The sequence below is a fragment of the Mustela nivalis genome (assembly GCF_964662115.1).
Source record: "Mustela nivalis genome assembly, chromosome: 1".
NCBI lineage: Eukaryota > Metazoa > Chordata > Mammalia > Carnivora > Mustelidae > Mustela > Mustela nivalis.
Window position 1 is genome coordinate 124,327,942 of NC_139020.1, and position 27,953 is coordinate 124,355,894.

General features: G+C 40.3%; 1 protein-coding gene across 2 annotated transcripts in view; it reads right to left on the reverse strand.

Moving 5' to 3' along the window:
- PCCB (propionyl-CoA carboxylase subunit beta) overlaps positions 1–24,910 on the reverse strand; it is a 102,836-nt gene extending 77,926 nt beyond the window's left edge. The window contains exons 1-5 of one of the 2 annotated variants that reach the window (XM_082690928.1): positions 24,679–24,910; positions 21,296–21,415; positions 20,225–20,293; positions 17,187–17,243; positions 15,255–15,368 (exon numbers count right to left, since the gene is read on the reverse strand). In XM_082690928.1, the coding sequence (XP_082547054.1) occupies positions 15,255–15,368; positions 17,187–17,243; positions 20,225–20,293; positions 21,296–21,415; positions 24,679–24,861 (543 nt within the window). In that variant the 5' untranslated portion in view covers positions 24,862–24,910. The remainder of the gene's footprint in view (positions 1–15,254; positions 15,369–17,186; positions 17,244–20,224; positions 20,294–21,295; positions 21,416–24,678) is intronic. The other variant, XM_082690929.1, reaches the window with a different exon arrangement.
- Positions 24,911–27,953: the final 3,043 nt, after the last annotated feature.

The following is a 27,953-nucleotide window of genomic DNA, read 5'->3' on the forward strand; positions in this document are numbered from 1 at the left end:
AGTGTACCCACATGAGGAACAGAGGCAGAGGGATAGAAGGGAGCCTGACAGAGGGCTTGATCTTATGATGCATGAGATCATGACCTGAGCAGAAACCAAGAATGACACTCAACCTACTGAACTACCAGGCACCCCAGGAGTAGTCTTAAATACAGTCAATGAACTAAAGGAAATCATGAGGGGGAAAAAAGGAAATCAGAAAGACAATGAACAAAATGAGTAGGCCAATAAAGAGACAGAAATAGAAAGAAACTAAACAGAAATTCTGGAGCTGAAAAGGACAGTAACTGAAATGAAAAACTTACTAGAGGGGTTCAATAGCAGATTTCAAGCAAAAGAAAAATTCAGAGAACTTAAAGATAAGACAACTGAAACTATTCAGTCTAAGGAGAAGCTAAGAAAACAATAAAGAAAAATGAACAGCCAGAGGAACCTGTAAGGAATTAGACCTGTACCAACATAAACATAATAGTACTCTCAGAAGAAGAGGAAGAGGACCCTCGACTCTATAGTGAACTAATCTTTGACAAAGCAAGAAAGAATATCCAATGGGAAAAAGAGAGTCTCTTCAACAAATGATTTTGGGAAAATTGAACACATTTCCAAAACTGGACAGCCACATGCAAAACAATGAAACTGGACCATTTCCTTACACTATACATAAAATTAAACTAAAAATGGATGAAAGACCTAGATGCAAGACAGGAAAATCTACCAAAACCCTAGAGAACACAGGCAACAAGCTCTGTGAGTTTGGCTGCAGCAACTTCTTGCTAGACATGTTTCCAAAAGCAAGGGAAACAAAGGCAAAAATGAACTATTGGGACTTCATCAAGATAAAAAGTTTCTGCACACAAAAGGAAGGAGTTGACAAAACCAAAAGACAACCGACAGAATGGGAGAAGATATTTGCAAAAAACAGATCAGATAAAGGGCTAGTATCCAAAATCTATAAAAAACTTATCAAACTCAACACCCAAGGAACAAATAATCCAGTCAAGAAATGGACAGAAGAGGGGCGCCTGGGAGGCTCAGTGGGTTAAAGCCTCTGCCTTCATCTCAGGTTGTGATCCCAGGGTCCTGGGATCGAGCCCCACATCGGGCTCTCTGCTCAGCGGGGGGCCTGCTCCCTCCTCTCTCTCTGCCTGCTTCTCTGCCCACTTGTGATCTCTGTCTGTCAAATAAATAAATAAAATATTTAAAAAAAAAAGAAAAAGAAATGGATAGAAGACATGTACAGACATTTCTCCAAAGAAGACATCCAAATGGCCAACATACACATGAAAATATGCTCATCATCAATCAGCATCAGGGAAATACAAATCAAAACCACTTTGAGATATCACCACCTCACACCAGTCAGAATTGCTAAAATTAACAAGTTAGGAAATGACAGATGTTGGCAAGGATGTGGAGAAAGGGGAACCCTCTTACACTGTTGGTGGGAATGCAAGCTGGTGTACCCACTCTGGAAAACATATGAAGGTTCTTCAAAAAGTTGAAAATAGAGCCACCCTACAACCCAGCAATTGCATTACTAGGTATTTGCCCCAAAGATACAAATGAAGTGATCTGAAGGGGCACCTGCACCCCTGTGTTTATTGCAGCAATGTCCATAATAGCCAAACTATGCCAAGAGCCCAGACGTCCATCAACACGTCAATGGATGAAGATGTGGTATATATATACACATAGACACACACACACACACACACACACACACACACACACACACATAATGGAATGCCACTCGGCCATCAAAAGAAGAAAAAGAAAAAGCAGCCAGGGATGCCTGGGTGGCTCAGTGGGTTAAGCCTCTGCCTTCGGCTTGGGTCATGATCCTGGGATCGAGCCCTGCATTGGGCTCTCTGCTCGGCAAGGAGCCTGCTCTGCTGCTCCCTCTCTCTCTGCCTGCCTCTCTGCCTACTTGTGATCTCTGTCAAATAAATAAATAAATAAAATCTTTAAAAAAAAAAAAGAAAAGAAAAAGAAATCTTGCCATTTGCAATGATATGGATGGAACTAGAGGGTATTATACTAAGAGAAATAAGTCAATCAGAGAAAGACAGTTACCATATGATTTCACCCATGTAGAATTTAAGAAACAAAACATGACCATAGTGGAAGAGAGAAAAAAATAAAACAAGACAAAATCAGAGATGGAGACAAACCACAAGAGACTCTTAAGCATAGAAGACAGAGTTGCTGAAAGGGGAGGGGATTGGGGGATAGGGTAACTAGGTGATGGACATTAAGGAAGACACATGATGTAAGGAGCACTGGGTGTTATAAAAGACTGATGAATCAACTCTACCTCTGAAACTAATAATAAATTATATGTTAATTAATTGAATTAAATTTTTTTAAAAAGAGCAATAAAAAGAAAATTTTTTAAAAAGAGGAAGAGACAGATTAAAGTATTTTAAGAAATAATGGCTGAAAACTTCCCAAACTTGATGAAAGATATGAACATACACATCCAAGAATCTCAATGAATTCCACTCAGATTCACACCAAACTCACATTATAATCAAACTACTGAAACTTAAACACAAAGAAAGGAATGTGAGGGCAGCAAGAAACAAGCAACTTGTCACATACAAGAGATCCTCAATAAAATTAACAGCTGATTTCTCACCAGAAATCAGAGTCCAGGAGGATATTTAGGAGCCTTGAAAGGAGGACACCTGGGTGGCTCAATCAGTTAAGCGTCTGTCTTTAGCTCAGGTCATGATCCCAGGGTCCTGGGATCAAGCCCTGCATCAGGCTCCCTCCTCAGGGAAGAGCCTACTTCTCCCTCTTGCTCTGCCTACTTGTACTTTCCATCTCTCTGTCAAATAAATAAAATCTCAAAAAAAAAAAAGTCTTGAAAGGAAAAAGAAAGTGTCAAAAATATCTAACAAACTATCCTTCAAGAATAAAGGAAAAGTTAAGACATTTCCAGACAAAAGCTGAAGGATGTTTACACTAGACATGCCATTCAAAAAACACTACAAGTCCTTTAGCCTGAAATGAAAGGGCCACAGTAAGTACCTTGATGGCATGAGAAAAAACAAACACTTAGAAATTGAATTTCCTAAGTAAACATAAAAAACAATGTTATTACAGTGCTTTGGTTTTGTCTGTAACATCTCTCTTCTTCCCAAGGTATTTAAAAAACAAATGCACAAAACAATGACAAATCTGTTAATGGCTATACAATGTATAAAGATATATACTCTATGATAACAACATGGAGGAAGAACGGAGATGTATACAAGCAGAACCTCTGTATGCCACTGAAGCTAAGCTGGTATTATTCAAAACAAATTGCTATAAATTTAAGCTAATAATTGTAAACCATTAGGGGAAAATGATGAAAATGAACAACAAACATGAATCAAAATGGCGAATCAAAATGGCACACTTAAAAAAATAATAATTAAACACTAAAAAATGCATTAATAGAGGAACCAAGGAACAAGAAACATAACAGAAAATAGATAAATAGCAGAAATAAATCCTTTCTTGGTAATCACATTAAATGCAAATGGGTTAAATTCCTCTACTAATACAGATTTTTAAAATGCAATTTTTTATGGTAATACAGGAGGAAACTGAACGTAACTCCTCCCATAGCCACGATGTCCTCTGAAAATAATAAAAACCCTAAAGGTTGAAGGAGTAACAACTACACGGAAGAAAAGCACATCAAGGCAGGTATGAGAGACTGGAGCACACAATATCACATGAACCCCACCCCTGGCATGGGAAGGAATATAAAACCTGGACTTTCTCCCTCAAACACAAAGAGTTAGAGCCCCAAATTGGGAATTCCAAACTTTTAAGATAAACATCTGAGAGCTATGCCCCCAAATCACCTAACAGGGCTCACGTCCTGAGACCCACAAGACTGAAGCAATCTGGAAAACCACTTTTAAGGCTCACACATTTGGACTCACCCCAAAACACACTTAAGCACCCAGACTTAAAGTGAAGAAAGCTCATATGCTTATATTAAAGCATCAGAAGGAGGGGCAGACATATACACACACGCATCTAGGAGCCTGCATGAATACAGGAACAGAGGCTAAGTGGGGCACCATCTTCATGCTCTCTTTGCCATGCTGCAGAACACTAGCATCTCCTAGAAGAGAGCTTTCACACACACCTGGTGCCCCAATTTTTGCAGGTGCCATCTAGGGGACATCTCTTGATTGCTTGGTTCTGGAGGTCAGAGGACCTTACATTCCTCGTTCCATGGGACTGCAATAATTGGTTGATCCAAAAAGGAGATCACATCATCTGGTAACCCAATTTTTGTGACTGCTGCCAAGGGACACCTCTATATCACCTGACTCTGGCAGCCAGTAGGGCTGACACTCCTGGGACCCACAGGACTGTAACAAAGGAGAAAAAGTTCTGAGGCATCCAAAATCCACAATACACAGTAAGGGACAACAGGCTCAGGAACTGTCTCTGTGAAGGAGGCCTATTAGTTGATCATCATGACTGAAATCTGAAGGCAGACTTTTGTTTTTATTAGGAATGTATCTTGGGGCCAACTTTAATCCTTTCCAGAGACATCAGAGGGTGGGCAGTATCTCTGCACTCACCCTCTACGAGGTTCCAGTGTTCTGCTGTCCCCTGGAGAGTTTTATAGTTTACCAATTCTTCTAAAACCCCTCCAAAAAAAAAAAAACAAAAAACAAAAGAGAGGGAACTCTTCCAAACTCATTTTACAAGACTAGAATTACCCTGATATCAAAACCAGAAATACCAGAAAAAAAGAATTACAGGCCAATATTCTTGATGAACAAAGATATAAAAATATTCAAAATATTAGTCAAGCTAACTCAAGAACACATGGAATATGGAATATGGATAAAAATACCATATATGATAATCAAGTGGGATTTAGTCAAGGAATGCAAGACTGGTTCAACATCTACAATACAGTCACTGTTATATATCACCTTAAAAAATAAAGGATAAAAATCATGATTATCTCAAGAGAGCCAGAGAAAATTTGACATGTGACAAAGTTCAACATCCATTTACAATAAAATCTCTTAACAAAGCAGGTATACAGAGAATGTACTTCAACATAATACAAGCCACATATAATAAGGCCACAGCTAATATACTGAATAGTGAAAATCTGAAAGCGGTTCCACTTAGATCAGGAACAAGACAAGGATGCCCATTCTCACCACTTTTATGCAGCATAGTGCTGAAGTCCTAACCAGAGCAGTCAGAAAAAAGAAAAGGCATCCTAACTAGAAACAAAGTAAAACTGTCACTATCTGCAGATAACATATTATATGTACATATACTACATATATATACCTACATAAATATACCCTGAATCCTAAAACCTAAAGACTCCAGAAAAAAAAAATTTTAGAATAAATAAATTCAGTAAAGTTTTAGGATATATAATCAGTATACAAAAATTTGCTGTGTCTCTATACACTAATAATTATTAGAAAAGAAATTAAGTAGAAATCCCATTTACAATTACATCTAAAAGAATAAAATACCAAAGAATTTAACCAAGGATCTGTATATTGAGACCTTAAAACATTACTAGAAGAAACTAATAACACAAATGGAAAAATACTCCACACTCATAGATGAAAAGAATAAATTGTCTATACTAACCCAAAGCAATATGTAGATTCAATACAATCCCTATCAAAATTCCAACGGAACAAAAAAAAAAAATTCCAAAAGCATTTTTCACAGATATAAAAACAAAGAATCCTAAAATTTGTGTGAAACTTTAGAAGATCCCAAATAATCAAAGCAATCTTGTGAAAGAACAAACCTGGAGGTATCATGCCCCTGATTTCAAACTATATTACAAAGCAATAACAGTCAAAACAGTATGGTACTGAATTAAGACAGACACATAAACCAAAAGAACAGAATAGAGCACCCCAAAATAAAACCACACATATATGGTCAACTAACTTTTGAGAGAGGAACCAAGAATATACAATGGGGAAAGGACAGCCTCTTCAGAAAGCAGTGTTGTAGGGGTGCCTGGGTGGCTATCGGTTAAGCATCTGACTCTTGATTTCGACTCAATCATGATCTCAGCATTTGAGATCCAGCCCATCAGTATCCATGTTAAATGTGGAACCTGGTTGGGATTCTCACTCTCCCTCTCCCTTTACCCTAGACACACACACACACACTCCCTCTAGGAAGGAAGGAAGAAAAAGAAAGAGGAAGAAAGAAGAAGGAAGGAAGGGAGAAGTAAGAAAAAGGAAGAAAAGGGAGGGAGGAAAAAGGAAAGATGTAGGTGTTGTGAAAAATTAGAAAGCCACATGCAAAAGAACTGGACAGCTATCTTACACTATGCACAAAGATCAACTCAAAACGAATTAGACTTGAATATAAAACCATAAACTCAAAGAAGCCATAGACAGTAAGTTCCTGGACATAGGTCTTAGCAATGTTTTGGGGTTTTTTTTAAAGATTTTTGTTTATTTAAGAGAGAGCACAAGTGCAGGGAGGGGATTTGGGGGAGGAGGAAAAGAGGGAGAGGGAGAAGCAGGCTCCCTGCTGAATAGGGAGCCCAATGTGGAGCTTGATCCCAGGACCCTAGGACCATGACCTGAGCCAAAGGCAGATAGACGCTCAACCAGCTGAGCCGCCCAGATGCCCCAACAATGTTTTTTTCTTAATCTGACACTAAAACCAAAGCAACAAAAGCAAAAACAAACAAATGGGACTACATCAAACTAAAAGGCTTCTGCACAGCAAAGGAAACCTCCAATAAAATGAAAAGGCAGCCTACTGAAAGGGAGAAGATACTTGCAAATCCTATCTGATAAGGGGCTAATATCTAAAATATATAAAGAACTCACACAACTCAGTAGGAAAAAAAATCCAATTAAAACATGAGGAGATCGGAAAAGACATTTTTTCCTAAGAAGACATTAGGATGACCAATAGGTACAAAAGATACTCAACTTCACTAATAATTTAGTGAATTTAGAAATGCAAATCAAAGCCATGATGATATATCACTTCACTCCTATTAGAATGCCTATTACCAAAAAGACAAGAATTAACAAGTGTTGTTAAGGGTATGTAAAAAAGGACACCCCTGTGTACTACTGGTGGGAAAGTAAATTGGTGCAGCTGCAATGGAAAACACTATGAAGGTTCCTCACAAAATTAAAACCAAAGCTACCATAAGATCCAGCAATTTAAATACTGGGTATCTAGCCAAAGAAAATGGAAACACTAATTCAAAAAGATATATGTACCTCCATATTCACTAAAGCATTATTATTATAATAGCCAAGATATGGAAACAACCTGTGTCCATCAATGGGTGAATGGATAAAGTGTGGTACATATATACAATGAAATATTATTCTGCCATAAAAAAAAAATTGCCATTCGCAACAACATGGAATGAGCTTGAAGGCGTTATGCTAAGCAAAATGTCAAAGACAGACAAATACTGCATTAGGTCTATGTGGAACCTAAAAGAATAGATGTATATATATTTTTAAAAAGCTTGTAGATAAAGAGAATAAATTGGGGGAGGGGTGGAGACAGGAAAACTGGGGAGATGCTTTTTAGGTTTAAATAAATTGGATAAAAAATTAAAAATCAAGTTAAATAAAAATATGCCTATATTTTTCCACAAGAACCTCACTTTATAGATGAGGGCATAGGAAGGTTTAAATAAAAAAATAAAATGAAAAAGATTCTATGTTTAGGTACATGAGGGGCTCAGTCAGTTAAATGTCTGTCTTCTGCTCAGATCATGACCCGGGAGTCCAGGATCAAGCCACACATTGGGCTCTCTGCTCAGCCAGGGAGTCTGCTTCTCCCTTTAACTCTACCCCATCTCAAGCGCTCTCTCCCTCACTCACTCTCCTCTCATTTTCTCTTTCAACTAAATAAAATCTCAACTACACTCTTTGACCCAAAAAAAAAAAAAAAAAAAGATAAAAAGATAAAGATTCTATGCAAAAGGTAACCGAAACAGATCCAGGGTGGCTCTATTATTGTCAGACAATATAGACTTCAAATTTTAAAAAACTACAGGAGGTAAAGACATACATATATTGACAAAAAGTTCAATAAACCAAAAAGATATACAATTATAAAAATATATACACCTGGGATGCCTGGATGGCTCAGCTGGTTAAGCAGCTGCCTTCAGCTCAGGTCATGATCCCAGCGTCCTGGGATCAAGTACCACATCGGGCTCCTTGCTTGGCAGGGAGCCTGCTTCTCCCTCTGCCTCTGCCTGCCACTCTGTCTGCCTGTGCTCCCTCTTGCTCCTCTCTCTCTGACATATAAATAAATAAAATCTTAAAAAAAAAAAAAAATATATATATATATATACACACACACACCCCTAACAGAAAGCCAAAATATGTGAAGCAAAAAACTGACAGAAATCAAAGGAAGAAATAGATAGGTGCACAACATTAGCTAGTGACTTACATATCCTACTTCCAATAATGGATTAAACCATCAGACCGGGGATCAGTGAAGGAACAGCAGATGTAAACAATATGAACCATTGTGTATAACAGACATATATAGAACATTGACCCCAACAACAGAATACACATTCTTTTCAAGTGCATGCGAAACATTCTCTAGAAGAGACCATGTGTCTCATTTAAGAATATAGCTGAAATTTATAGCTGTGAATGGACATATTAAAAGAAAAAAGATTTCAAATCAATAATCCAATATTCTACCTTAAGAAACCAGAAAGAACAAAGTGAACAAGAAGAAAGGAAACTAGGAGTAGAAATAAATCAGACTATAAAGACAATAGAGAAAAAACAAAAAGCTGCTTCTGTGACAACAAAATTGACAAACTTTGAAACAGACAAAAATATTCATATTATTAAAAGGAAAAATGGAAGATATTACTACAGAAATAAAAATAATAAAAAAATTACTAAAAATTGTATGGCAAATTTGATGACCAAGATTAAATGAACTAATTCCTATAAAAACACAAACTACTGAAAATGAGTCAGGAAGAAACAGAAAATCTGATAAGCCTGTAACAGAGATTCAACCAGTAATCAAGAACTATCTACAAAGGGGAGGAGGGTGGGAGATGGGCAAAACAAGTGAAGAGGATTAACAGTTATAAGTCCTGGGGATGAAAAGTTTAGCATAGGGAATATACTCAAGAATTATAATAATTATATATTTTATATATATATACACACAATAATACTGTGACAGAGGAGAACTACACTTATGATGAGCACCGCATAATGTACAGAATTGGTGAATATCTTGTATACCTGAAATATATTATAGATAACTATATCTCATTATTTACATTATTTATAAAGCAAACTCAAGGTCCAGATTGCTTCACTGATTAATTTGACCGAATATTTACAGAGCTAATGTCAACCCTTTATAAATTCTTCCCAAAAAAGGGAAGAGAGGCAATACTTCCAACTGATTCTATGAGGCCAGAATTATTCTGATGCCCAAACAAGAAACAGTTATCAGAAGACTCAATCTGGGGAGAAAAAAAAATCTTGATGTTATTTTTTTAAGTAACCGCTATATCCAACATGGTGTTTGAACTCAAGACCCCAAGATTAAGAGTCACATGTTCTACCAACTGAGCTAGTCAGGTGCCCCGAAGCTGGGAAAACTTAAAAACAAAGTCGTAAATGTTAAAGAGGACTCTGAGTAGAAAGAAGAGATCATAAGTAAGAAAAGTGGGAAGCACAAAAGCAGTAAAATAAAGTATACCAATTTAAAAAAAAAAAAACTCAGTTGAGGTATTCACAAAATAAAAGTCTGTAAAGTATAACACCATATACCTAAAACACGGGGGCAGAGGAGTAAAGAATGGTTCAAACTTTTTTTTTTTTTTAAAGATTTTAGATTTTAGATTTAAAGATTTTAGATTTTGATTATAAAGATTAAAGATTTAGGGGCGCCAGGGTGGCTCAGTGGGTTAAGCCGCTGCCTTTGGCTCAGGTCATGATCTCAGGGTCCTGGGATCGAGCCCCGCATCGGGCTCTCTGCTCAGCAGGGAGCCTGCTTCCTCCTCTCTCTCTCTCTGCCTGCCTCTCTGCCTACTTGTGATGTCTCTCTGTCAAATAAATAAATAAATAAATAGATAAATAAATAAAATCTTTAAAGATTAAAGATTTAAAGATAGCAAGAAGGAGCACCAACAGGGAGGAGAGGGGGAAGCAGGCTCCCTGTGAGCAGGGAGCCGGATACAGGGCTTCTTCCCCGACTGGGATCAAGACCTGAGCCAAAGGCAGATGCCTAACCAACTGAACCACCCAGGCACTCCAGAATGGATTCAAACTTAAGCAACTATCAACCCAGGGTAAACCACCATATGCAGATTTTATATATAAACCTAATGGTAACCCTAGGAATAAAGAGAAAGGAATCAAAAAAGATCACCAAACAAAGTCAGCAAACTGTGAAAGAATAAGAGAAGAAAGGAATGGGGAAGGAAAAAACAACCATAAAAGCAGTAACAGAACAGCAAGAAATATACACCTATAAATAATTACTTTAAGCGTAAATGGTCTAAACATTCCAATCAAAAGACATACAGTGATAGAATAGATAATCAAGTAAGACCAATCAATACACTGCCTTCAAAGGACTCATTTCACAGACAGACACATGCTAACTAAAAGTGAAGAATGGGGACGACTGGGTGGCTCAGTTGGTAAAGCAGCTGCCTTCGGCTCAGGTCATGATCCCAGCATCCTGGGATCGAGTCCCACATCGGGCTCCTTGCTCCGCAGGGAGCCTGCTTCTCCCTCTGACTCTGCCTTCCACTCTGTCTGCCTGTGCTCGCTCTCACTCTCTCTCTCTTACAAATAAATAAATAAAATCTTTAAAAAAAAAAAAAAGTAAAGAATGGAAAGGCATTTATTATGCAAATGGAAGTAAAAAGCAAGCCAATGTGGCAATACTTCTAATCAGACAAAATAGACTTTAAAACAAAAGATAGTAACAAGAAAAAAAAGAAAGACACTATATAATCATAAATAGAACAATCCGACAAGTTCTAACAACTGCAAATATTTACACACCCAACATGAGAGCACCCAGATATGTGACGCAGCTAGTAACAAACATAAAGGAAATAATCTATAGTAAAACAATAATAGTAGGGGACTTCAACAGCTCACTCACATTAATGGACAGATCTTCCAAATAGAAAATCAACAGGAAACTGGCTTTGGAATGAAACACTGAAGCAGATGGATCTAACATACAATCAGAACATTCCACCCTAAAACAGGGGAATATAGAGGGGCCTGGGTGGCTCAGTGGGTTAAAGCCTCTGCCTTCGGCTCAGGTCATGATCTCAGGGTGCTGGTATCGAGCCCCACATCAGGCTCTCTGCTCAGCAGGGAGTCTGCTTCCTCCTCTCTCTCTGCCTGCTTGTGACCTCTGTCTGTCAAATAAATAAATAAAAATCTTAAAAAAAAAAACAAAACAAAAACAGGGGAATATACGTTCTTTTCAAGTGCACATGGATCCCTGTAGTCTAGCGATTAGGATTCAGCACTCCCAAGCACACATGGAACATTCTATGAATAGATCAAATATTGGGCCACAAAACAAGTCTCAAAAAATTCAGAACGAATGAAGTCAGACAATGCATGTTTTCCAACACTATTAAATTAGAAATCAATTTTCTAGAAAAAATTGGAAAGATTAAGACCTAAATATAAGACAGGAAACCATATAAGTCCTGGAAGACAGCACAGGCAGTAATTCCTCTCACATTGGCCATAGCAACATATTTCTATATAGGTCTCCTGAAGCAAGGGAAACAAAAGCAAAAATAAACTATTGGGACTTCATCAAAATAAAAAGCTTCTGTACAGCAAAGGAAACAACCTACAAAACTCAAAGACAATCTACTGCATGAGAGAACTTATTCGCAAATGACATACCTAATAAAGGGTTAGTATCCAAAATATATAAAGAACTGATATAACTCAACATCCTAAAAACAAACAATCCAATCAAAAACTGGGCAGAAGACATGAACAGACATTTCTCCAAAGAAGACATCCAGACCGCCAACAAACATATGAAAAGATGCTCAATATCTCTCATTAGGGAAATGCAAATCAAAACCACAAGGAGATACTACCTTACACCTGTCCAGTAGTGAAAATCAAAAGCACAAGGCACCTGGGTGGCACAACGGTTGGGCACCCAACTCTTGATTTCAGCTCAGGTCATGATTTCCAGTCATGAGGTTGAGTCCCATGTTGGGCTCTGCATTTAGCGGAGAGTGTGCTTGGGATTCTCTCTCCCTCTTCCTCTGCCACTCCTGTTTGTGCATGTGTTCTCTCTCTCTCTCAAATAAATCGTCAATAAATAAGTAAATAAATAAAACAAGTGTTGGCAAGGATGTGGAGGAAAAAAGAACCCTTGTGCACCACTGGTGAGAAGGCAAACTTATGCAATCACTGTGGAAGACAGTATGGAGATTACTCAAAAAATTAAAAATAAAACTATCCTATGACCCAGTGATCACACTAATGAGTATTTACCCAAAGAATACAAAAAACATTAAATCCAAGGGATATATACACCGTTATGTTTATGACAGCATTATTTACAACAGCCAAGCTATGGAAGCAATCAGCGTCCATCAATAAATGAATGGATAAAGAAAATGTGATATATATACATATATATATACATATATATATATATGAATGGATAGAGATGTGATATATATGTCTCTACATACACACACACACAGATATATATATCACATACACATGCACGCATCTATAAATAATGGATTATTACTCCACCATAAAAAATAATAATATCTTGCCATATGCAACAATATGGATGGAGCTAAAGTATAATATTAAGTGAAATAACTCAAAGACAAATACCACAGGATTTCACTCATATGTGGAACTTAAGAAACCAAACAAACAAAGGAAAAAAAGAGACAAACAAAAAACAGACTCTTGATTATACAGAACCGATGGTGGGAGGAAAGGTGAGTGGGGAGATGGGTGAAATAGGTGAAGAGGATTAAGAGTTCACTTACCATGAGAGCACTGAATAATGTATAGAATTGTTAAATCACTATATTGTATACCTGAAACACACTGTTAATTTTACTAGATTTTTTTTTAAGTCACTGAATTACATGCTTACAATGGATGGATTTTTATGGTTTGTAAATTATACCTCCTTTAAAGCTGTTCCCAAAAATGTCAAAGTCATGGATGATAAAGAAAAACTGAGAAACTTCTCTAAACTAAAGGAAATTAAAGAGATAAAATAATTACAGACAGTACTTAATCATGGATTAGATGGGGCATAGGGTAGTAGGGGAACAGCTATAGCAGGCTTTATTTAGGATTGTTTGATGAAATCTGAGTATGTACCATAGATAAGAATAGTATCAGTAAATCAATGTTAAATTTCCTGATTTCTACTATTGTACTCACTTTATTACAGAATATCCTTGTTCTTAGGAAACACATAATGAAGGATTTAAGAACTAAAGGAGGTACAACATCCAATTTATTCTCAAGTGTTTCAGATAAATATAACCTGCAACTACATACATATGGAGAGAAATGATACAGCAAATGGGCAAAATGTAAACAAGTGACGAATCTGGGTAAAGGACATATGGGAGTTCCTTGTACTATTTTTGCCATCTTTATATAAAGTTTGAAATTCTATCAAAATAAAGTTAGAAAAAAAAGTTAAATTAACAGTACAGGCAAAAGGAAGTGGCTGGAGATGTACAAGTAACAAGCAGCATTAATCTTTTTTTTTTTTTTTTTTAAATAGGCTCTGAGCCCAACAGAGGGGTTGAACTCACAACCCTTAGATCAAGATCTGAACTGGAGATCAAGAGTCGGACACTTAACTGACTGAACCACCCAGGCACCCCAGTAAATAATCTATTAACATCACTGAAGCCTATCTCCTGAAAAGAAAATAAAACCCAACTCCTGCAGCCTATACTCATGAAGACGGGTTAGAGTAGGAGATATTCTAAAACACTGACAAGCTCTAAAACGTGGTGATTTACTGCCACTTCTCTTAGGGCCATGCTTCCTTTCCTTCATTTTCAATATAGGCATGACTTCAAGCTAAGAGCCAGAGGAGACCTTCCAGGCCTAAATCATCTGACCATGCCACCCAAAGAGCTAATTCTCCCCAGTGGGTTATGCCTGGACCTCAAGATTAAAGATTAAAAAGCAGATTTAAGATCTACAAAATGGCTCCTCAATGAACATAAGTACTTCCACATAAGTACTTCCACAACTAGCAGAGCATCTTACACAAAATAAATATACATTTTTCTCATGGAACCTAAAGGGCAGTAGACAGGGACAGAATGTTCATAAGCCTGCAGCCCAGGGGATGACAACAGCTGGCCTGATTAGAAACAATGTCTGCCTGTTGCTTTCCTGCCTTCTCTCTTTTTCCTCCCCTCTCTAGAAATGTAGATCTGTCCCTTTTCTCAAGTTTAATTTACTTTTGTGTTTTTCATTTCTTTCTCTGTAATTTTAGTAAGTGAGCAGAAAGAAATCTGAATTCGATGTTCATTGAATGTTTCTGAATGGTGAGATTTGGCTAATTTTTCTTCTTTGTACTACAACTTGAACTTCATACAATGATCTTGTGTTTTAACCAAAGTAAAGAGCACTGCATTTTTTTTTTAAAAGATTTTATTTATTTATTTTACAGAGAGAGATCACAAGTAGGCAGAGAGGCAGGCAGAGAGAGAGAGAGGAGGAAGCAGGCTCCCTGCTGAGCAGAGAGCCCGATGCGGGACTCGATCCCAGGACCCTGAGATCATGACCTGAGCCGAAGGCAGCGGCCTAACCCACTGAGCCACCCAGGCGCCCCAAGAGCACTGCATTTTTTAAAAAATTCCTATTTCTAGCATCATATCAATTCATTTTTAATATTTTATAATTCCATGTCCTTTGCTTTTGAAAAAAATAATCAGGTATATTTCCCTTACAAGTGATCTTTAATTTAGTTTTCCCCTAAGAGTGGCTCTCTGTGACAAAAAAAGAAAACCACTCCACCTACTCTCTTGCTTTTTATCCACCTTCCATGCCTTCCCCAGGACACAGAAAGAAGCCACAGAACCGACACAGAGCAGAGAACAATAGGGATAAGGAAGCTCTGACTAGGACACAGCTTTGAAAACTGAGCCTTGTACTATTTTACTCTCTATACTCAGTTAACAGGTTTCTCACCAGAAAGATGTCTGCATAGCCAGCCAAAGACTCTACTCCCTCTTGGATCCGTGCTCCACCAGAGTCATTCAGTCCAATCACTGGAGCCCCCACTGTCATGGCCTGGTCCATGATCTGAAACAGCAAAGAAACCTTTCATGAGACAACTGATCCTGTTAACAAAAACAGAATTTATAAAGCACCATGGTGTTTTCTGGAAAATGTTCTAAGCATACTTTTCAGGACAAGAGTCATTTATACTGGCTTTCTTCCCCAGGATTATTGGGTACCTTCATGGAAAACAAAGAACCAAAATTTTTTTTTTTTAAGATTTTATTTATTTATTTGACAGAGAGAGATCACAAGTAGGCAGAGAGGCAGGCAGAGAGAGAGAGAGGAGGAAGCAGGCTCCCTGCTGCGCAGAGAGCCTGATGCGGGACTCGATCCCAGGACCCTGAGATCATGACCTGAGCCGAAGGCAGCGGCTTAACCCACTGAGCCACCCAGGCGCCCAAGAACCAAAATTTTAAGGGCCAATTAAAGCCCCTCAGGCATCCCAGACCCAAAGCACTTCCCAGCAGCAGGGGCAAAGACTGTTCCTAACAACCATTTCTAGAGCCTCAGGACTAGCTGTAATATTTTCCAGTAGCCAGTTTTGTTCCCAGTTATTTATTTATTTGTTTGTTTGTTTGTTTATTTATTTTAAGTAGGCTCCATGCCCAATATAGGGCTTGAACTCATGACCCAGAGATCAAGAATCACATGCTCCACTGACTGAGCCAGCCAAGCCCTGCCACCACCACCACTGCAGCCCCCACTCCATCCCCGACCCCATTACTCTTTTGAAAGAACTGACAGTAGTCACAATAGCAAAGTTTATTTTCGTGAAAGTACATGTAGATCCATCTGTTAACCACAGGCCAGGCCCAGGCCTGCTTTTACTTGTAATAAGCCATATTTTCCTCATGGGTCAGTAGTTGAGAGCCTAATAAGTAACATTCCTAATAGCTCTTGACAGTTCACAAAGCACTTTCACTTCCATATTATTCATTTAACCATGATAACAGAGGCAGTAAAAAGAAAAATCGGGGAAGTTTAGAAGTTAAGGGATTGGTCCAAGGTTTCAGAAACATATGACAAGACCACGTCTAGAATCCAGGTTTTTCATTACACAGGGAAGTACTCACCAGCTACTAACAGTCAACCCTACCTTTAATTCCAAAGTTCTCCAAATATAATCTATACTTTTATTCATCTCCAGAGCATCTCATCACTAGCAGTATTTTTAAAATACCATCATGTAATCAATCCTTGTACTGCTCTTTATCTTTTAGTACCTGGACTCTCCACCTAGACCACAGGCTCTTTACCTGGACTCTTCAGAATCCCAAGCAGTCTATAAACAAATTTCATCCATGCCTTGGATGGGAAAAAATTTACATCTTTATCTTTATTAACTCTGGTTGATCTTTAGCATTTCCTTTAATAATGAACAAAGGTAAAAAAAAAAATACTAATAAAGTATTAGAAATACCTGTGACTTTGTCATTAATAGAAGCCATGGATATTTTTATGGCACATTCAAGTTGTTGCAGGTATTTTGAAGTAGGATATTTATTCATATTGTGAAATTTATTCATACTCATACTGTGAAATTATAGCAGTTTGGATCCACAACTAAATTTCGTTACTTGAGGAATTAGAAAGCACATATATTACAAATGTGATTTTTTAAAATATTTTTATTTCTTTGTAATCCTACATATTTTATGCATGCCAATAATTACCAGCCCGCCAAAGGGATCCATGATACAAGAAAAAAAAAAATGTTATAAACTCCTGACTGACGGGAACTTTGGGTCAGCACCCACCCCACATATAGTTCTGTACCCCAATACTCAATATGTACCAAGTGACTGATGAAAGTACTGGTCTTCAATACTAAATACTTACTTTGCAGATCTTCTGGGCATGCGCCCCGGACAGACTACCTCCAAAAACTGTAAAATCCTGAAAAGAAAACAATTAAATCAACAAGTAAAATATAGTGACAAGCCAGGGACAGAGAGCCACAAGGAGGAGAAAGAAATGAAAAACTCTTAGCCAAAAGTTTTTGAGGAATTTTTAGACATTCAAAAAATTAGGAGTAGTCTTCTTTCATTCACTATTCTACGAAATAATTTGTATCTTTAAAGGGAGTTCATGTATTGTTGGGAGCAAAAGACTTGCTCTATAAAAATGAGTCACAGCTCTATGGAAAGGAAAACTTTTCATGAAGAATTAACCTGAAAAATCAGATTCTAGAGATCTCAAACAGTGAGGCATTTCTATTAGTAGAAAGTATCAGTCATTTTGATGAGGGAGGTGAAAAAAGTCAATCAGGGCCTTCACTGCTTCCTCTGGCTTATGGAGTTTCATTATCTTCCAATGTAAAGGGCTTCCTTCCTAAAACCATCTCAAAAAGACAGCAGCGAATTAAGAAGAGATTCAGCCCACGAGGACAAAAAAGGAAGAAGCAACATCCACAGAGGAGAGACTGAACAAACTCGAGGGGAAATGAAAGCTCAAGAAGAGTATTTGACTTAGAGGGAACAAATGGAAGCCTATACACTGCAGGGGCAGTAACCACAAGGAGGGGACAATGCAGGAACCATGGAAAATGGGGGTGAGGAGGGGTGAAAACAGACTGATACAAAGTCTCTGTGGGGAGCAGTTGGACCCCACTGGGTCTCTCCTTCATCTTGAGAAGAGGAAAGGTTTATTCGCTAAAGCAACTTCATCAGAGGGGCTCTGGATTCACAGTCACCAGCAGCAAAAGAACACGAAAGTAAGTCTAAAAACACATGAGATCAGGAACCTGTACACTGAATGATGAGCCAGCACTGGGCTCTCCTTTCCCTCTACATGTCTCCCCAGAACATACCTATGGCCAATTATCAAGCAAGAGACTGAGGCTGCTTCTCTGGAAAAGAAGTTCCCCACAAAAGGCAACTAAAACATCCCTCAAGCCTGAATGCAATCATCCCTTGTCCTCAGCCCACAGCACTTGCACAGCATCTCTCTCACTCTATCTGTACTGAAGACCCTCCGGTCCTGCCCCATTCTATACACAAAATAATTAGCATCTTCAGGACAGAAACTCTGGCTCAGTTTTTTCCCTCTCCCCTCTTCCTATCCCTATACAACCCTACCCCATGGGCTGATAAAAAGTATCAACTCAGTGAATTTTTGTATCTGCTCAGTAGTTAGAAGGTTGAGCCCAGACAGCATAGTAACTTTCTTTGTTCTGGCTATCTGATTAATGCTTCCTTCTGTACAAGTTTTTGCCTAGTTCTCATAAATTACAAAAAGGAGAAATCATTTCTTCTAGTTAAGCATTTGGTAGACCCATCTGTAACACAGTTTTTTTTGTTGTTGTTTTTGTTTGTTTGTTTTTTTAATTTTTTATTTTTTTATAAACATGTATTTTTATCCCCAGGGGTACAGGTCTGTGAATCCCCAGGTTTACACACTTCACAGCACTCACCAAAGCACATACCCTCCCCAATGTCCATAACCCCACCCCCCTTCTCCCAACCCCCCTCCCTCCAGCAACCCTCAGTTTGTTTCGTAAGATTAAGAGTCACTTATGGTTTGTCTCCCTCCCAATCCCATCTTGTTTCATTGATTCTTCTCCTACCCACTTAAGCCCCCATGTTGCATCACCACTTCCTCATATCAGGGAGATCATATGATAGTTGTCTTTCTCTAAAACATTTCAAAGGGAATTCATTAAGTAAATGAGTATTGTCTAAGTACAATACATTCAAAATTACCCGAACATGGTTATTTTACTATTAAACCCATAAACAAGCTTTATAATTTTAGATCTATAACAAGGAACTAAACACTTAGAATTATATGCATATTTCCACCTCTGGTGGGGGCATGGGGAGAGGAAGTAATCAAACCCAGAATAGTATAGTGTTAGTTTACTATAAGCTGCTCTAACAATTACCACAAATTCAGTGGCTTAAAGCAACGTAAATCTATTCTCTCACAGTTCTGTAATTTCGAAGTCCTATGTGGGCCTCACTGAGCTATACTCAAGATTAGCATTGTTAGGCGCCTTTCTGGAGGGTCCAAGAGAGAATCATTTTTCCTGCCTTTTCCAGGTTCTGGAGACCGTCTGCATTCCTTCATTCATGACTCCCTTCCTCCATCTTCTTAGCCAGCAGTGGCAGGCCCTTCTCACAACACACCATTTGGAACTTTGCTTCTGCCTCTCCTTCTCTTAAGGACCCTGTGATTATATTGTGCCCACCTGAGTGACCCAGGCTTCTTTATTTTAAGGTTAGCTAATTAGCAACACTAATTCCATCTGCAGCTTAATTCCCCTTTGCCATGTAAGCTATCATTCATAAACTTCAGGAATTAGGAGTTGGACATTTTGGGGGACCATTATTCTGCCTCCTATACTATATTCTTCTACGGTCTCAGTGTGAAGAAACTTTATCTGTCTTTATGCAGCTTAAGAAAATTTGTTCTAAAAAAAAATTAAAAAAAAAAAAAAAAAGAAAAGAAAATTTGTTCTAATACTTTCGGGAAAGCCCAAAACCTATGGTTCATGGAGTCTAGTGCCTTCCACCCAAGCTGCATTCACAGCACTCACTCTCTCAGTCGACACAATGCCCAGGACATGGATGCCCTCCAGGCACTCACCCAACCTGCCAACAGGAAACTCACTCACTTGGATTAAACTCCTGGCCTGGGACTTTTTACCCGATTAATGCCCTGTGATCATCACTCAAGACTATTGATTCTTTTACCCTAAGAAAAAACACATACTATAGTATAAAACTCTCAACATATGCACTGAAAAACAGAAAGTAAATCCCTCATCTGCCCCCACTACAAGCAAGTTTTCATTCCCCAAAACTGCTTTCTTGTCATATGTTTTGCTCCTGGCTCTGCCCTCCAGGAACGCACAGCCTATTGGAGTTATTAAATACCTGACTGAAGACATAAGCCAATCTTCCATTGATTCGGCCCCGTCCAGTGACCACACTGTCTCCAGGAAACTATCAGAAAAATAGAAAAATAAGAGTTAAAAAACCCAAATATGTCTTTTAGTGAATTTAGCAATGAAAGACCAAAAAAAGCCCAAAACAAATGCGCACCCTAAATTTCTTGAAATTCAGGATGAATCAGGATCATGATGGAATCTCCTCTTCCCCTGCTCAGCTCTGCAACAGCAAGCCCTAGGCTACTGCTTTGTCAATAGAAGTGAAGGGCACTATAGTTAGAGATCATCTTCTTCCAAAAAATTTAATTAAAACTCCCTAGAGCTGCAACTACCAAATGCCATGGGAAGGAGAAGGGAATAGAATGACACATGGCAAGTCTACAAAGCCACACAGCCCACCCCCAAACCTTACGGCAAACCCATCATTTTGCTTGGAATCCTGGAATACTATGTGGCCCATAATGACTCAAATGGAGCCAGCTGATTTAGTGCCAAGTTCCCAAATCTTTGGTCACTAACAGCATATATGCAGACCCAAGAAAAACTGATCAAAAGTGAGTCCAAAGAATTCCGCATACCCATGGAGAACACCCAATTAAAAAAAAAAAGAAAGTATCGGTGACTCTGACCCCAAAAGCTCCATAAACTTAGTATGACAAAACAGGCAAATGGTCCTGCTTTAGGGGTCTCTGTTGCCTAGACAAACTAGAACACAACTAAAAGACATTCTCATCTTTCCTTCCAAGTTTGTCAATCCATATTTGTGAGATCTCTGAACCCACAATCAGAGCCCTGGAAACTGGGCCAGAGTCACACTGCCCAAGGTCTGAGCAGTCCCACTCACATTCCTTCATCTGCAGACAAAGGTTAAGTACGGGAATCTGGAGGCCCAATACTACTTCTCCAGAGGCACCTCTGCAACTTCAGGCCCCAAACCTGAAAATTCTTAAATGTACTTTTGAGTTCCAAAACGTCTTCATTAGTCTAGTGGGTAGGCCAGCACAGCAACAGCTAGAAAGTGCAACGTAGTGGCTCACACCACCATGTGAAAAGATACCTTATTCTTCTCAGCAGCCATTCCAAAATCTGCACATCTGTGTTCCACAAACATGTCGCTCTCAACAAAACTGCCAGGGTCCAGCAAAACACTGATCCGCTCTCTGGCAGTTAGCTTTCCCTACAACGCAACAAAAACCATTTAGTGGGGTCATCATAGGCAAAGTCAGTAAGCAAGAAGCATTCATGAGAAGGCCAGGAAGACAGGGTTTACCCCTTCACCTCTCATGAAAGCCTCTATTCCATCAACCCGCCCAAAACACAGGTATGACAAGTAGATTTCAGCCAATAAGGACATCAGGGCAGACAGGGAGCTTCAGGAGCCAACAGGGGAAGGCAAATAAGGAAATGGGAGGAGGAAAAGGTGAAGAGAAGTGGGGGTAAGGAATCCTGACCATGGAACAATATACTAGTTCCAAAAACATTTATTGGAGACTTAAGGAGCAATAATAGAATAAAAAGAAGAATGGAGGAGGTGGAAAACTAAAGTAGGCTTAGTGAAGAGTCTGAGGCCACATACACAGATTCACAAGCTTCTTCTAGGGAACTCCACACAAACTCACCTCACTAGTGGTCAACCCCAGGGACACTTCTGGGACTACTTACTGATTCTTCTCCTGCCTCCTCCATGGGCTCCTCTCACTATCCTACATTAGGGGCTCTGCTTAGGGACCCCACACCTGACAGTGACACTATGATACTGAAACAACTGCACAGAGGTAATAGCTCAGAAGAAAAGGAGGGGGACAGAGAGCAGTAAAGAGCTCACTTGAGAAGAGTTAAAAAAAAAAAATGCTGCTTGGGGACGGTGAGGTTGGAACCTTCAACTTATCAATAGCTTCTGTTGCTTGGACTCTCAAGCCCTTACTCAGAGCAAGCCAAACAGCCAGGCCCACTGTATTCCAACCTCCCTCCACCCTGGGGGAAAAAACCACCTCAAACTGGCTTTTTTTTTCCCCCATAAGAAAGTAGCCAAAGCCAGTGAGGTCTTTCTAAAACAAACAGGCCATCGTATACACTATTGTGTAAAGTAGAATTAAGTTTTCCAGAAAGCAATTTGGCAACATATATTAGAGTGTTAAAAATATTTCTATCTTTTGACCCAGTAATTCCATTTCTGGGAATCTGTCCTATGGAAATAGTCCAAAAATTTGTTTAAAAAAGGGTGGAGAGAGGGATTTAAATCAAGTCAGCCTCCTGACTAAATCAGCTCTAGCAAAAGAAAAATTGCTTCTTGAGCCTGCATCTAAGCCCAGTAAAGTCTACCCAGGAAGAAGTGGGGTGATATTCCAGGGAGGAAGTCAGCAATGGGTCCCAACACAAAGAGTGCACAGGAGCACTGAAAGGCCTTTCAAAGGATGATGTAAAGGTTCCTTCAATCGAGACACAGCCACCCCAGGGGAGGGAGGGAAAATACTCCTGGCACCACATACTCAGCCAAATTTTTTAAAGGTTTATTTATTTGAGAGAGAGAGTGCACATGGGATGGTGCGGGGGAGGGACAGAGGGAGAGAGAGAGCGAGTCCCAGGCAGACTCGCTGCTGAGCCTGGAGCCCAACTTGGGGCTTGATCCCACCACTGAAGATCACGACCTGAGCCAAAACCAAGAGTCTGAGGTTTAAGGACTACACTACCCAGATGGACCCACACTCAACCAAACTTATATCTCACTCCCAAGGGTCAAAAATTACTACTATCTTCTCTTTAGAATAAATGACTCCTAGGGATTAAGTAACTTGTCAAAAAGGTACAGTCATCTTCATGTTTTTGTCAAATCAGAATTTATAACATTTAAATCAACACTCAAGGGACGCCTGGGTGGCTCAGTTGGTTAAGCAGCTGCCTTCAGCTCAGGTCATGATCCCAGCATCCTGGGATTGAGTCCCACATCGGGCTCCTTGCTTGGCAGGGAGCCTGCTTCTCCCTCTGCCTCTGCTTGCCATTCTGTCTGCCTGTGCTCACTCTCTCCCCCTCTCTCTCTCTGATAAATAAATAAAATCTTTAAAAAATAAAATAAAATAAAATAAATCAACACTCAAGGGGCATCTGCTGGAGTCCTGGGATCAAGCCCTGCACTGGGCTGATAGCGGGGAGTCTGCTTCTCCTCTCCCTGCCATTCCCCCGGCTTGTGCTCTTTCGCTCTCTTTCTCTGTCAAATAAGTAAATAAAATCTAAAAATAATCAATCAATCAATCAACATCCAGTTTAGACTTCAATAAAGAGCTAATTCAAATCTCCTCACTAAAGATCCTAGAGTTCCACCCCACTCACCACCCCCACACTTGACAGTTGTGCCTCAATGACCTTCACCTCTAAGAATTTCACTTCTCTATCTTCCAGATTGGTGATTTAACTCATTCAGCACATCAGTCCAGATTCACACACGTGTCAGTGAAGCACTGCATGAGCCTAGTTTCAAGTCCCAGGTCACTGATCTGGGCCTCAGTTTCTCCTGCTGCTAAATGGTCCACACAGCATATCTCTAAAGACCAGCTGTCTCGCCTCAAAAACCTCCCTGCCTCCGACAGGGTCCTTTCCTACACAGCATGTCGATACATGCTAAGACCTCAAAGGCGTTCTGCCAGCATTGCGGGGTCAGAAGTTCCACAAGTTCCCCGTGCACACCCCGCCCCAGATTACTTTGAGATTTTGCCCACGTTAATTCCCCTGCCGAATGTTCCGATTTTCCTGCTTCCATAAGAGAGGCAGAATTTACCACGCTTGCACGGGGCAGGAGAATAAACAGATTTTTTCCCCCTAAGTGCCTATCATCGCTTCCGTAGCTATACCAATAAGATTGTGAAGGAATAAGTACTACTAGTTTCTTCTTAAAAAAAAAAAAAAAAAAAAACTGACTCCTGGGACGCCTGGGTGGCTCAGTTGGTTAAGCAGCTGCCTTCGGCTCGGGTCATGATCCCGGCGTCCTGGGATCGAGTCTCGCATCGGGCTCCTTGCTCAGCGGGGAGCCTGCTTCTCCCTCTGTCTCTGCCTGCCATTCTGTCTGCCTGTGCTCGCTCTCTCTCCCTCTCTCTCTCTCTGACAAATAAATAAAATCTTAAAAAAAAAAAAAAACAAAAAACTGACTCCTAGTGATTAAGTAACTAGTCCAAAAGTCTATAGATGTTAAGTGGTGAGCCAGCTGGGAGCCGGCCAGCTCCCTCTAAATATCCAGAAGCAAAGTGGAGAGTAGTAAAGCACAGTGGTGCTTATCTTCGTTTTACCTGCAACTTGGTAAAAGGCAACAGGTACTTAAGGTGAACCTTCTCGACCCCGCCCCTCCCCGGCATGGCGCTGATTGGCTGAAAGGACTGGGGCGTCGCGAGCTGGGCACTCTGTGATAGGTCGCGAACGCCGAGGGGATGGTCCGACCACCACGGGACTCACCCGCTTATGCTGCGCATCTACGCGGCGCTGGCCTCCTCCCACCAATGCGGCCTTGCGCTTTTTCTCGATGCGATCGTTAACGGAGATAGGCTGGCTACACAAGTTGCGGACTGCGGGCCGGAGACTGCTCACCATAACGCTGCGGCTTGCTCCAGCCGCCAACACACGTATTGCCGCCGCCATTTCTGCTCTGCAGGCCAGCCCCCAACCTTGTGCGTCTGAGTACGCATGTGCGTCAAGCGTGGGCACATAGGGTTCTGCGCCTGCGCAGCACCTATGGGACGTACAGAAGCTGTGGGTTGGACATAAGGGCCCTCTAAGGAGAAAAGGCGGAGCTTTTGAGACCCCAGACCCCACTAGAGCGTTACTTTAAGGATAATACTGGTCCTCAGCTCTTGTGCCTTCCTTGCTGCACGGAAGAGGGTTTTGGTTCTTCTTCTCTGTCTACCTAGACCTCTAGTTTGGTCGTCCCACCACCTCCAGAAAATGAATAGATAATAGCAGATAGCCGACATTTGTTAAAAAACAAAAAACAAACAATAACAACAACAACAACAAAAACACTGTGCCAAGTGTGGCTTTAAGCACGCACTTGCATTACCTTATTATCCTGATTTCACAGATGAGGCAAATGAAGCACAGAGAGGTAGAATGATTTGATCAAGAGCAGAGACTAAAGATGTAGTGGGGCCAGGATAACAGAGACCCACTCTGTGCTGCGTGTTGAGCACAGGGCTCCTAATCTCTCGTGGGTAGTTCTCGAAGTGTGGGCGTGGGCACAGCGGTTTGACTATCACTTGAGAGCAAGCGGGAAATGCAGACTTTCAAATTCTCATACTTCATCCGGGACCTACTGAATTAAACTCGGGCTGTAGCCAGCAATCTGTTTCACCAGATGACCTCTAGGTGATTTTAATGCTTGCTAGAGTTTGAGAACCACTGCTTTAGGAATTCGGAACTGAACTCTTGGGGGAGGTTGTCCATCTGTTTCCCCAGCTAACAAGCAGGTCTTCAAGGCAGAGAACAAGGTGTATATCTTGCATTCTTAGTCACAGAGAAAACTGCTAAAATTGGTCATTAACCCCTCCAAGCTCCGGCTCACACAGCCAGAGCCTTCATAAAGTCCAAATTCAGGCCTGGGGCTTAAATTTTAAATGCAATTCAATTCAGCAAATATTTTTGAGCACTTACTATAAGCCAAGAACTAACCACCAGTGTTTATTATATTTCCTTGAGTAGGAGTTATTCACCTGGATATACAGGGAAGCTGAGGATCCAAAGCCTGAAGTCATGTGGCTGGACAAAGCCCACCTGACTCCGTGGTAGATGTTGTTGGACCTGCGTTTGGGTCACTGCTTTAAGAATGTCATCAACTAAAAAAAAAAAAAAAAGGACGCCTGGGTGGCTCAGTTGGTTAAGCAGCTGCCTTCGGCTCAGGTCATGATCCCAGCGTCCTGGGATCGAGTCCCACATCGGGCTCCTTGCTCAGCAGGGAGCCTGCTTCTCCCTCTGCCTCTGCCTGCCATTCTGTCTGCCTGTGCTCGCTCTCTCCCCCCCTCTCTCTCTGATAAATAAATAAAATCTTAAAAAAAAAAAAAGAAAGAAAGAAAGAAAGAAAGAATGTCATCAACTGGGGAGCCTGGGTGGCTCAGTGGGTTGAAGCCTCTACCTTTGGCTCAGGTCATGATCGCAGGGTCTTGGGATCTAGCCCCGCATGGGGCTCTGTTTGGCTTATCTCTCTCTCTCTCTCTCTCTCTGCCTGCCTCTCTGCCTACTTGTGATCTCTATCAAATAAATAAATAAATAAAATCTTTTTTTTAAATAACAAAAAAAAAAAAAAACGAATCTCACCAACCTAATCTCTGAAAAAGTAACTAACTATATGCTAGAAGTGGCATATTCAGATTCACACACAGTTGTATCTCAAGCTTTTGAGGAATGGTGGTAAATGAGACTACAGAGCAGTTACGGAGCTAGAGTGTGAAGAATTTTGCCATGTTCAGAATATGGGGCTTCATATGGGCTGAGCCTTGAGACTGCTGTTTGATCCTTTGCAGATCCCTCTCCTGTGGCATATCTCATACTGTGGTAAGATTGTTCCACTCTGTTCTCAGCTAGATTCCAGAGGACTGAGACAGTAGCCATCTTGCTCAGCACTGTGGTCCCCGCACCTGGAAGAGGGCCCAATACATAGGAAGCCTTCAGAATGTATTCGTGGAACTGAACTGAGCTAGCAGATAGGCAACTGCCTGTGGTTCAACAGGTTTTCTCCTACACCTGTGCATCCTTCCAGACTCTGCTTAGGTATCATCTCCTCAAGGCAGTCTACTCTAATCCTCATTCTGCCTAGGTTAGGGAAAGTATCAGTCCCTCAGGGAAGTAAGGTAGGGTTTTGTTTTTGTTTTTGTTTTTTTTTAACTTTCCATAAACAGTGCTTAGCAGAAAGCCCAGGAAGGATCTATAAACAACTATTAGACTGAACTTTAGTGTTTCCTCCAAGTAGTTCTCTTTTTCTACTTGCTTTTTCCCTTCCACTCATTCTTCCTCCTCACTGTTCCAGTGCTCTACCATGGGTATCCCATATATGGTCCTATAGATTTATACTGTTATTCTTATATTCTTATTCTATACCTTTACTGCTATTCTTTACCACCCAGCCTAGGATGGGTGGACATGGGTTAGGAGGAGGGTGGAACAAGCCAGTAACTTCCCTCTGGAATCCTAGCATGTTCCAGGCTGTTTTCCTGCCCCTATATCTCCTTGCTTGATTGCTATACTTGAGTTATTTCTCCATTTTGAGACAGGAGTCTCCCTGGACTGGCCATTCTATGCCAGTCAGCACTCACTGTCAGCAAAGCTGGGTGAAATAGAAGGAAAGAGTAAAGCTGGAAGAGGTCACACATATTTGGGAGAGTGTGTTATCTGGATCTTCTAAGAAGCAGCTGCCAAGAGAGGAATTAAGTGTGCAAGAAATCAATTAGGGGAACAACCTGTGAGAGAAAATGGGGCAGCAGCTGGGAGAGGCTGGAAGAACTATCAGATTGCAATGCGAGTCTGAACCCCATTCAAGGAGAGAAAGAAAGAAAAGTGACTGGGATCTCCTTAGACTACTGTGCATCTTTAAGGAAAGTTCAGCAAGGCTATTAAGGAATCCTAGAGGCAAATATTCCTGACCCTTGTTTGGCGGCAAGCAGCCCATGAGAGGTGTGGCCTCCGTACTAATTCAGCAATTAATTCCATAACAGCTGTTGCTCTTGGTCAATTACTCTTAATGC